Below are 12,247 nucleotides of genomic sequence, written 5' to 3' on the forward strand. Positions count from 1 at the left end.
AGGGAGCAAAACACAAAACAAAACAATGTTTTCCTTCCTCTCTTTTCTACCACTTGCCCTAATTATTTTCCCACTTTAAAATTCTACATCAACTTTAATTAAGCTGGCCTCGGGCAGGGAAGTCTGGCAAACTTGGAGAAGTTCACTTGTTTATTTTCTTATCACTCGGTGATTGGATTTTCGTGTTTCGCTCTGTCTCTCGCTCTCTGAGGAGGGATGATGGCAGCCTCCTGCCCGCGGGGGCACAGGTGCAGACAGGACTGCTCGCCGCAGCCTCCAAAGAAGGCACTTCTCCAGAAAAATCTACTGATGGCTGACTTATGCTCTAGTTTTATCCCACCTCTTATTACACCCTACAAGGTCAGGGTGTGGGAGCAGAGTGTCAAGCCGCTGAGAAGGCACTGGACTTGAACTACAGAAATTTGAGTCAAAAGCTCAGTTTTGCTGCTTATTTGCTGGGCACAGGTCATTCATGTATTCATTCATTCTTTCATTCACTTGTTCATTCATCTGCTTTCTCTCTATTCATTCATGAATTCATTTAGTCTCCCATCATTCAATTGATCATCTACTCTCTAACACCCTGAGCCAAGTACTTGCCTGCTTCTGCCTCACCCTCAACCCCAGCAAGTAATTTGTTCTCAAGTTGTTTGGTTCCTTTAAGCTCATTCCTTCATCTTTTGGTTGTTTCAAGGGCAGAAACATCATGTGAATGGACGGCAGTGTGGCTTCTGGCTTGGTGTGGTGGCATCACAGGTGGGCTTCCCTGGTGACTCAGCTGTGCAGAATCTGCCCATGAGGCGGGAGACCCAGGTTCAACCCCCGGATCAAGATCCCCTGGAGAAAAGAATGGCAACCCACTCAAGTATTCTTGCCTGGAGAATTCTATGGATAGAGGAGCCTGGCAGGCTAGTCATCAAGGGGCACCTCAAACATTACATCCATCATCAGACCTTGGCTCTGGGGCATTCTGGGCCTTGGTCTTCACTGGCAAGTCAAACGCCCAGCCCGTCTCCAGGGTCAGGTAGGTCAGCTGAATCCTGAAGGTTGCTGAATTTCGTGATAAGGCAGAGAGCTAGGTGCTCTGAAGGAGTCACAAAGCTTGGGTAGCTAACTGGTGAGTTCAGTACAGAGCTGGGTCACCCTGGGCTGTACCATAAAGTTGGGTGGTATTTGATGCTCAGGCTGAAGGCTGAGGACAAGAGAAGCAGGCAGTGGCTGCCCAGTCTGGTGGGGAGGCAGCACATGAATGGCAGTTAATGGGTGAGTGACTGAGTGGATGAATGTGTGAGTATTTAAGGAAGTGGGTGATTGAGCAAAGGACTGAATACATGCATGGATGAGTGAACAACTGAATACCTGATGAGTGCCTGAATGAAAGAGCAGATGACTAAATGAATGCATGAATAAGTGAGTGATTGGGTAAGTGTGAATGAATGAATGAGTGAGAGGGATGAACAAGCAAATGAGTGAAGGATTTAGTGAGGGAGTCATTAGGTGATTTAATGAATGAATGAATGGTTAGGAATGACTGAATGGATGAGAGGATGACTGCATAAGGGACTGAGTAAATGAATCAATGAAAGAGTGAGTGAGTGGATGATCCTACAAATGAATGAATGAGTGTGGCCATATGAATGTCTAGTGGTGACCAAGGGATCTCATGAATAAATTAATTAGGGAATGACTGAGTGACCCTCCTCCCCCACCTTTGGTAACGGGGGCCTGGAAGGGGATGGTTTCTGATGGGCAATTCTCCTCTCCTCCTCTCCCGCTGTGCAGCAGAATCCCCCCTCGGCTTTGGAACCACTGGAGACTGTTCCATTATGCATAGATACAAACAGGATTGCCTTAGCGTTTACTTCGCCCCCAGAACTGCACCCAAACTATTGAAATGCAGGTGTCAGGAAAATAACAGATCTCTGGTGGCTTGCTTACCTGTCCCCCTTACTGCTGAGAAATAACTCACAGCAGCAGGTTAAACTGACAATAAACACAGGAATTGACTTCAGTGGGAATGAACTTGCTTGACTGTTGACAAAAATTTAAGGTGATGCAAGTCTCATAGGGCTTGCTGCTTGCTCAGGTGGCAGCCGGCTGCTCTGTGCTTCTTCCTTCTCGGGGCAGGGACAAAGGACCCAGGATGACAAAAGGGTGCCCATCCCTGAACCAAGAGGCAGGTCACAGCATCTTGAGAAGAACTGAGGCTTAGCTCTGGAAGTTGGCACAGGTGGACTTTGCCGAGGAGAGGATGCTATTAAGTGAAGAGTGGGGATAAAGAAGGTCTCCCCCTCCTCCTGCCTCCCGTTCAGGAAGGTGACAAAGATCAGGCAAGGGCTGCCAGCTTCCTGTCCTGGCCACCCTCCAGGTTGAGATGGGGGTGAGGTTAATCTCTCCCCCTATTCTCATCAGGGCTCCCTGAGCACGCACCAGGCTAGTGACTGTCACTTAGGGGAGTGGCCAGAGCCCGCCCGCAGCCTGCCCGCCGGGCAGTCTGAAGGGAGATGAAGGTAGGCAGGCTTCGGCAGAGGGCACTCACGTCCTAGGAATCTGCACTCAGCAACCACACGCCTGTGCTCGGTGGTTTCCTGGGGAAGCGGAGATCATGAATCTCGGTAACTCGAGCCCAGGGCCCCATCACTCACCGTGATTGTGGGGGGATTGAGAGCTGGAGTGGATCAGTCTAAACAAAACACACACACAGGGGACTCTTCCAAATGGGCCCGCTTGGCCATCACTGGGGGACCCCTCCCGCCGCTGGGTGGAAGCAGGGGAGGCGCTCGGGAGGGGCCCTGCAGCTTAGGGTTTCCTCCTCCCCCATCCCCACCTGTGAGCCGGTGGGAGACATGAATCTTGCTGGCAGCGACTTGGGCCAGCTCAGCCGTTTTCAGGGATGTTAATGAAATGCAGGAGCACTTGTCCTTTCAGACAGCGGCCCCTTTTATTTTGGAATGAAAAGCTGCATTAGTCTGAATGAGGTTGGGAGGCCTCATAAATCCGCTCTGCCTGCCTTGTGGGGGAGCGAGGCGTGGAGGCCTGGCTGGTGGGATAGACTTGTTTACCAACAATTCAAGAAGCCAGGATTGGTGGCTCCCAATCCCTGGAGATGCCGCTTGAGATCGTGCCAGCCTTGGTGCCTGCTGGTGGCAAGGCAGCCGGGAGAGGTGCACGGCGGCAGAAAGAGAGGGCTGCAGGTTCCACCCCACCCGATGCGAGCTGGGGACAGTGGAGCTCCCCAGTTTGCTCTACTGAAGGACTCAAATCCTAGACCACTCTCAGCCTTTCTATAAGCGACCACAAGCCCAGTAGGTCTGCACAGGCGGTGATGAAGGTTCTGTGCTAGAGCCTGTCCCCTGTTCAGTCCAGGCGGGACAGGACAAGCGTTAGGGCTTGCATGGGGGTCCTGGCTCCCCACCCACAAAACCTGGCAGTGATGGCCAATAAAATTAGAGGGAGGGAGGGAGGGAGGAGTGAGGAGGAAGGAAGGAAGGAAAAGAGGGAGAAAGGGAAGGAACGAGGGAGGGGGAAGAGAAGGGTCACACACTAGCTGAGTGACTTTGGACCTCCTGAATTCTCTAAGGCTCAGAGTCTTCAACAGTAAAATGCAAAAATCATCCAGATCCTATCACAGAGGGCTGGGAGATGGTTAGATGAATTGATGCACAGAAGGGTCGCTGAGTGGTACATCATCTGGAACACAGAGAACATGTAATAAATACTAGCAGTCATTATTATCATTGCTGTTGTTTTTGTTGTAGTGCATCCCACCCTCCCCTGACTGGGAGGGAGCTGGCTGCTGTCAGTCTGGGGAGACCTCTGCGTAACAAAATGGCTTGCAGCTAGGTCCAGAATAAGGCCTGGTGCCCCTCTGGGGGCAGCCGTCTTCCCTCTGACCCACAGTTCCAGCTGGATTTCCAGGCCCAGGGACTGAGCCCCACAGCCTCTGCAGCTGGAGGCTTTTCCCAATGCAGCCAACGTGGCAGCAGAGGAGAGCCTCCCTCCGAAGCGCTGGCTGACTCCCGCCCACTCTGGAATGTCGGGGGGAGCATGGCCTGGTGGATGCTGCTCCCCTGGGGGTGCTGAGGGGGCTGCAGGGCCACATGCTCGAGCCCTGGGGTCCTCAGATTGCCCCTCTGCCTTCCCCCATGTGCCTCTCCAGGGCCAATCTCTTTCTTGGAAGCTACTGCTTCTCCTCCTGCTCCTCACCCTTCATCCCTCTCTCACCACTGGCCTTTCCCAGAGTTCTGGTCCAGGGCACATACCTACCCATTTCCTGGAGTCACGCCTCTACAAGTTCCCCTCTTCAGTTTTCCAGCCAGGTCACTTGTTACCTATCCTTCTCGTGGCAAGAGGCTGCCTGCAGGATAACCAATACAGACCTAGCCATCCAGGCTCGCCCCTCCTCCCCCAGACCCTAGCCATTTCAGGGCCCAGCTGCAATTTCACCAAAAACACCCTAGGAAGATAGGTACCAAGCATCTTGCAAAGGTTTTTGGGTTCTCTTGCCTTCTTGCTTTTTTCTTCTTTCTTCTTGGGCACTGTTGGTGATGCCTTTTTAGCCTCACATCCATTGCCTTGAGTTCAGATCCTGCCATTGCCTTCTCCATTTCCCCCACAGGGCAGTGGAATTTCCTTCTTTAGTGAGCTCAGCCAGGACTTCCTGGCTCCTTGGAACCACTAAACCAGCCATGGAAGCTGATAAGTGCTGGGGATGGGGTGGCCACTCCTGAAGAGGCGCCTTCAGCTTTACCCTAGGGGGTGGGGCCTTCTGCTCCCTTCTCTTGCACCTCCTCCTCACCGTGCCCACTGGGGCCCGTAACTCTTTATCGAGAGGTGGCAGCTGCTGCTTCTCTGGCTCTGGTCTGCATGTCCTTCCCTCTGATCCCTTGGGCCACATTTTTCAGTGACTGCTTGGGAAACCAGCCACTCCTGCTGGAGGGTGAGGAAGGCCCAAAGTCTGACAAAAAAAAAAAGGTAACCTTCATTTGCTGGCAGATCTTTGAGGATGTCCTCAAGACCTGCACACCTCTTCCCCTTCTGGAGAGGAAATCCTTGGGAGTCTCCCTTCTTGCTCCTTCCAGGGCTGCCTCCATTTCAAGAGGGAGAGATTACTTCCCTCCCCCCTCCCCCAATCATCAGGATTGGCCATGCTGAAATACTCATGTCCCCACACAATGCTTCCTATGCCTGGACAGGGAGGGAAAGAAAAGACCGGGAAATTAACAAGCCAGATAGAGCCCGACTCATAGTCTATTTGTAAGAAAATTAAAGATTTGTTTTTCAGATGTTGGGGGCCATGCTGTTACCAGACAGCTGGCAAATGGGAGAGATTGGAATGATGGAATAGATCAAATTATTTAAATGAGAAAAATAAATTCACACACAGCCTAGCCGCTGCCCGGTGACAGATTCGTTTATTTATCTACTGTATCGGCACCGCTTTGTCTCTGTCAAAAAGGTCATTAAACTCGCCTAACTGCGTATTTCGCAGCCTCCTGCTCCAGACTCGCTCCACAGCTCTTCTCTTCCCTCGACACCCAACGCCACTTGAAAAAAAATTTATTATTGCTAATAAACAAGGCTTTTTTTTTTTTTAAACCCTTTCTAGCTTGCTCCCCCTCAGGTCCTGCTCCACCCCCACGGAAAGCTAGTTTCTCTTTATTCATTCTCAGGAGAAATGGGGAAGGGGGCCCTTCCTCCTGCAGAGTTGGAGAAGAGAGATGCGAAGTACCAGGGTGCATCTCAGCCGCCCCTCTGTATCTAAGGATTTAAGCCATCTTCCTCCGAAGCCCCCGCAGTGGCGGTGCACGGTCAAGTCCGGCTTTCCACAGCAGACGGTCTGGCCTGGGCTCTCCCACCCCCACCAGCTCCTGCAGCTCCCCTAGTCCAGCGCTGGACGATCCGCTTGGAATTCCACCTCCCCTGAGTCCCGGGCCCAACTCTAACTCTGCTTCCACGAGGGATGGGAGTTAGGAAGGGAAACCGGCTCCTGGGTCAGTCTGCGGCCGCTGCCGTCCAGCCAGCGCCGGCGCGTGGGAGCTGGAAGGCGAGACTCGGCCGACGGCGGGCTCCGCGTCCCTCTGCTCCCGGCGGGCGCGTCTCCTCCAGCTGGTTGGGCCGCTAGGCTGCCGCCGTCTCCCAGCTCGCGGTGCCAGCTCTCGTGCTCCACGCCCGGCTCCCAGCCTCCGTGCCCTCGCAGTCGAAGGGGACCGGGGGCCGCAGGGCGGATGGGGACGTCTGAGGAGCGAGGAGAGTCCTCGTTCTCCGGCCGTCCCCCTAAACCGGGTCCCGGGCCCACTTCCCCCCCCCCCTGCGCAGGTGTGAGCTCGCGAGTGTACGCCTCGGCGGGTGTGAGTGTGAAGTGTGTGTGCGCGGGGGAGTGCGCGGAGGGAGCGCGGGCGGCGCGGGAGGCGGGAGGCAGGGCGCGGGGGAGGGGGCTGGGAGGGAGTGTGTGCGCGCGTGCAACTCCACTCCGGGGCTTTGTGCGAGCCCGGGCGATAGCATCCGCCGCGGCTGGAGGAGGAGCGGCCGGAGACGCGCGTGCAGCCCGCCCGCCAGCGCCCGGCAGCCGGGGCAGGTGGGAGCCCGCGCGGGAGCCGAGCCGACGCGAGCCGCAGCTGAGTCCGAGAGGAGCCCGGGCGGAGCCCAGGAGCCTCGCTCGCGGGAGGCCCGTGGGCGGCAGCCGGGCGGGGCGGGCGCCGGCGGGGCGGCCCCCAGTAAGATGTGCGCGGCGCCGCGGGGCGCCCCCCACTCGCAGCGGCGCTCGGGAGCCGGGCGGCTGGGCCAGGCGGCGCCTCGGGGGCTGCTGCGCGCCCGCGCCTAGAGCTGCCGCCCCAGGCAGCCCGCCACGGCCGCGCCCCGGGCACGCTCGGCGGCGCCCAACGATGACCGCTCCCTGGCGGCGCCTCGGGAGTCTGGTTTGGGAATACTGGGCCGGGCTCCTCGTGTGCGCCTTCTGGATCCCAGACTCGCGCGGGATGCCCCACGTCATCCGGATCGGTAAGAGCTCCCGGGAGCCGAGGGTCTCCGTGCGCCCGCGCGGGGGCGGGAACGGGGGGCCACTGAACGCGATCCCAAGAGATTTCCCAGTGTCTCATCGGGCTGCCGGGGCCGGGTGACCACCAGAAGCTCGACCCGCTGAAGACAAAGTTCCCAAGCCGGGGTCACGGGCCTTACTTATTGGGGAGAAGGCAGCCGGGCTGCGGCGGGCGAGGGGCCCTTGGCGCGCTCCTGGACCGCCAGACCTGGCGGAGTGTAGCGAAGCGTTCGGGTCCCAGCCTGAGTCGCGGGTGCATTTGCCAGCAGAACCGGCTGCAGACCGAGTTCTGGGACCTGGCTCCTCCGCGAAGCGGGAACCCTGGGAAAGGCGCCAACTTCTCTTGCCTCCCCGCTTCCCGCGGGCTCCTCGCCCCGACCTGGGGCAGGGCTCGAGCGGCCGCGGCGGGGAAGCAGGGTCCGGCTTCGCCAGACGAGGACGGCGGGTCTCCTCTCCCGGTGGCCGCCCTCGGCCTCGGTGGCCCCCGTTCAGCCCCGCGACGCGGGGCAGGGGAGGGTCGCCCCCTCCCCCGGTCGCTCCAGCCATCCTTCGCGGCCGAGGCCTTTCCCCCGCCTGGGGCAGCGCAGAGCCTGACCGGCGCAAGCAGGGAAGGCGGGGAGAGGGATGCCAGTGGTTTTTAAAGTTAGCCGAAATCCCTCAGCAGCTGGCGGCGGCTGGCGGGTCTGCGCGCGGCTCTGAGGCTCTCGCGTCTCCGCGTCTCTTCTCGCCGGAGACTCTTACTCGGGGCTTTAACTTTGTTGTGACCGCCCCAGGCATCCCGTAGGCAGCGCTCTGGGCTGTGCGGGGAGGGAGAGTGGTGGCGGGGGAGGGGTGGGGTGGCGCGTGTCCCAGGCCCGAGACCGCCAGGGTTGGGCCCGGCCTGGCCAGGCGGGAGCATCGGCCACGCAGGCCCTGCGTCCGCCGCCAGGCGGGAGACCTGGGCCGCCTGGGTTCGCGAGGCGCCCCCACCAGCATCTGGCTCCGCCGAGACAGGGCCGCCTTCCTTCCCTGTGGCTCTAATCCAGGCGCGGACTCTGGGCTGCCCGCGGCGTGACGGGGTGCAGGCAACCAATATCGAGCTTGGCTTCCGTACTTGAGGTTTTCCGAGGAGGCAATCAGAAATTCCTTCTCTCTTCTCGCTGGTCTCCCCTGGATTCCAGGTCCTCTTGAACTGGACATCTGGACGAGGGTAGAGCACCTTCCTCAGCTCTGCCCACGCTGGGGTCTTCCTGTTCCTGCCCAGGACCCTGGGCAGACAGACATTTGAGGCAGAGGAATCCAGGCACCCGACTCTGGGGACAACCCTCACGACCAGGCTTAACCCTTTGCAGCCCAGACTGCTCCAGGCAAGCCAAAAATGTTGTTTCAATCTTTGCACCTTTGCCTGCCCCAGCTCCTGGTTTGGTCACCATTCCAGGAGCAGGCAGCCCCTTAGTAGTGGGCCAGGACTTCCTTTATTCCCTCTGGTTTGTTTGTGTGTGTGTGTAGGGGCCTGATTGATTAGGGTGCCCTTGGGAGAAGAGAGGGGGACCCAGAAGGTGCTATGCATCCAGCCCACGCATTGCAGTTCCCTCTCCCATGTTCCTTCCCCTGCAGGGGTGGGAGGGGCACTCTCAAAGCCCAGCGTCAGGGGGTGGTGGTCTTTGGGGGCCCAGGAAGACAGGAGCAGGTGAGGGAGGCCAGGGAAGGATGCACTGAGGAGGGGCAAGATGATGTATCCTCACCCGCTCCCTCTTACCGTGAAATTGACTTTCACCGGGGGACTCCTCACTGCCCTGAGGGGAAGCCCCAAGCCTGCCCGCCCTTTCTTGGGTTCAGCGTGTAATAATGCAATTAAGGATGGCAAAGCCCTCCTCTCTTCTAATCTTCTTCGTATTAAGCCCCAGGATTAATTAGCGTGTCGGCCCAAGCCATTTATATCCAAGAGCCCTGCCCCATTTGATTCCCAGCCCGAGGACTGGGGTGCTGTGCCAATGCCAAACGTGACCGCCGGAGCTCTGCCAGCTTGGATGGAGGATGGGTAGGCTCTGAGATCCCTGGGTTTCTCTGGAGCTCCCTGGGGAGCTGAACTTGCCTCCTTCTGAGCCCAGGCTGGAGTCTCAGCAGGAGCCAAGGGCTAGAGTGGACACGGTGCGTTGAGAGACACGCACACAGAGAATCGCATGTTGCAACCCAAACAGCACCTTGGCTGGGCCCAATGGCCTCTCCTGTCTTCTCTCCCTCTCTCTCCAGCCCTGAGATCTCAGGGCCCTGGCCACAGGAATTGAGGCCCTGGAAATTGGGTGTGCTGGATGGTTCTGGTTCCCAAGATGGGTGCCTGAGCTGGCTGTGTTGGGAGCTGAATCCTTCTCCAGTAGGCAGGCGTCGCCTAGCACCAGCCCAGGAGAGGGTTTTCCTGCAGGTGTCCAAGGGGCTCTCTGGACTAGGGAGCAGCATACCCGCCCCCTCTCTTTGTGCCTTTTTTGGGGGCTGAAATTTCCTCTTAGACAAGGAGATGGATAGCTCAGCAGTGTGACAGAGTGTTCAAACAATCCGTCTTGAATAGATGAATTGCATTGCTCTGTCTTTTTGTAATTGTGTCTATCAGAGGGAGAGGTCAAGGCATTGATTGCTTGGATGGTTTGCAAGTAACAAAGGAGAGTGAGGGAGAGAGTGAGGGAGAGAGAGTAATTGGATTGTAGTCTGCAGGAAAAAATGATCATTGATTATTTTATATGAATATGTGGAAGATGTATTCTGTGTGTTGTTATCAAGTGCTGCTTGTTGAAGGTTTTCAAGGCATATTGTTCAGCATTTTATTATTATTATTATCATCGTTATTATTGTTCAGATGGATCCTAGTCTTAACTCACGGAAAGCGGCTTAATGCATGGGTCCTTCCAGTGCTTCTGTGGCCTCATGTGGGGCCCTGGATTTCCTGGCTACTCGACCTAGACACTGACGTGGCGGGACCTTGGGCTGGGAACCAGGAGGCCTGGGTTTTCTACTCCGCCTTCCACCAATTTCCTGAGCCGTCTTGGTCAAGTCACGCTCTCCCACCAACCTGGAGCCTCAGTTTCCTCATCTGTAAACTATTGAGTTGGCCATGATGCTTGGGATATTCTGTGATTTTAGGGTTCCTTTTAGTGCGGGCTGGTGGGGACTGTCAGTGCCTTGATAGGTTTCATGTCTAGATCTTCGCTTGTTTTACATACATGTAGAATCAAGGGCCAGCCTAGCATTTGAGAAGGGAACCAGACAGTGATGGCGTTAGCTGGGGGAGCTCGAGCGGATGGTGGTGATCTCTAGCCAGCCGGGGGGAGGTTCAGAGCCAAATGACTGCAGAGACATAAAGCAGGTGTATGTGGCGGGATGGAAGGTGGGCGGATTGGGCAGACTCGCCGAGCATCTACACTGGGAGCAAAACAGAGTTTCGAGACTCTGAGCCTGGACTGGGGGCGGGGAAGCCCAGCGGACACTGCAGTCAGTCCCAGGGGCGTGAGGTCCTCTCCCCAAGTCAGCCCTGTCTGCATCCCCTGCCATCAGTTCACCCAAATGGTCCTGAACGTTCATCTCCTGAGTTTGGGAGCCGCTGTGTGTAAAACAATGAGAAATTTCTCGCAGTGACTGGTGATGCGCTGAAACATCGCGGCCGTGTTGGAGCAGACAGGCACTGAATGAAGATCAATAGGGTTTTCCCCCCTGGAAGTAAATAGCTTCAGACAGGACCTGGGAGTGGCCCGAGGGGCCTTAGAAAGCATTAACTTGAGGAATTTCTGCCTCCACTTTCCAGCCCAGCTGCTCCTGTCAGCCGGGCTTCCCTCCTTCTCGAGCTGGAGTTTATAATTTCTTCTTGATGCCTGCCTCACACTGCGCTATACCGTCTTTTGACGTCAGGATGATCCGGGGTTTTTAGAGGTGGCTGATGCGGGGTGAGCCAGCACAGCGTCCCGACTAGGTCCTTCCAAGGTCACTCGGGTCCCCCTGCCGCCGGCATGATAGCTGACTTCAGAAGTCCAGCCCGCTGCGTTCTTTCGGGCTTTGAGGAGTGGCTCTTCATTCCCACCCTTCCAAAGTCAAGGCTGCTTGGCTGCTTCCTTTGTGGGGCCTGTGAAGGTCCCTAAGCCCCCTCATTCCCACAGGCCCCCTGTCCTGTCCCCAGGAAACAGAGCCCGCTTGGTGGGGGTCGGGGGAGGAGGCACAGATGCCCTGTGGATTCTAGGACGACTGCATCCTTAGGGGTGGGGGGTGCAAGGTCACATGCAGGGGAGGCTCAGGGCTTAGGGCTACTTGGGATGTCCATGCACGTCCCCACCCCCTTCTTCCCCCCATCTGCACCCCCCAGCCCCCGCCTTTCTTGCTCAGGACCTTCTAGAGGGAACCGAGGGGCTCCCCAGGCGCTGCCTGGCAGCAGAGAGAACTGAAAGCCCAGGAGCAGACCCCTTCCCCTGGGGCCAGCAACCAGCAGGCCCTGGCGCGTCCTTGCCAAGGTGCTTTGATGGACAGACGGGCCAAGGGTGGGCCTGGTGCAGACGCAGACCGGCCTTGGGCTTGTTGGCTGGAAGAGCTCTTCTTGCAGGCGCCGGTTCCCCTGCGTGAGCACCAGGGGGCAGTGTGCCCGTGCCGAGGTGGCATCACCTTCTGCCTGGGACCCCACCTGGGTCTGGAACAACACACAACCGAAATATAATGGCCCTGGTTTACTGAGCACTTACTAGCTGCCAAGCACCGTGCTTTTCAATGAATGACTAGTAGTGTGACTAGTAAGTGCTTGAGACCAGTAGCTGTTGCAGTATTTTTTTTCTTCACCATCTGGTTTAGCCTTCACCAGTCCTGCCTGGAGACATGGTCCTCATTTTGCAGACGAGGAAACTAAGCTTAGTAAAGTCACTTGCCCAAGATCACTTGGCCAGTAAGTGGTGAATGCAGGATAAGAACTCTCACCAGCCAGACCCCAGATCCTGCGCTTTTACTGTGTAGTCTGTGTAATTGGAAGACAGGAGGCACTGGTACTCATGGGTGCTGAGTGTGGCCTCAGAGTCCTGGGCTGTTAGGCTTTCTATGGGGATGATTGCATGGGCTCTGTGACGCTGAAACCTACCAGTAACCGGTTTTCACCATCAAACTGCCCTTACAGATGGACCAAGTGGCAGATAAGCTTTCCCGAGGGGAAAGGGATGTTTGGTCTTTCCTACCCCTCCTGCACGTGCGACGCACATCCTTACACCCCAC

At 56.9% G+C, this 12,247-nt stretch overlaps 1 protein-coding gene across 1 annotated transcript in view; it reads left to right on the forward strand.

Moving 5' to 3' along the window:
• Positions 1 to 6,884: 6,884 nt before the first annotated feature.
• Positions 6,885 to 12,247, forward strand: part of GRIK3 (glutamate ionotropic receptor kainate type subunit 3) — a 237,996-nt gene continuing 232,633 nt past the window's right edge. Inside the window, exon 1 of the mRNA XM_065930182.1 lies at positions 6,885 to 6,999. Within this exon, the coding sequence (XP_065786254.1) occupies positions 6,885 to 6,999 (115 nt within the window). The remainder of the gene's footprint in view (positions 7,000 to 12,247) is intronic.

Source organism: Muntiacus reevesi, chromosome 1 (assembly GCF_963930625.1).
Source record: "Muntiacus reevesi chromosome 1, mMunRee1.1, whole genome shotgun sequence".
Classification (NCBI taxonomy): domain Eukaryota; kingdom Metazoa; phylum Chordata; class Mammalia; order Artiodactyla; family Cervidae; genus Muntiacus; species Muntiacus reevesi.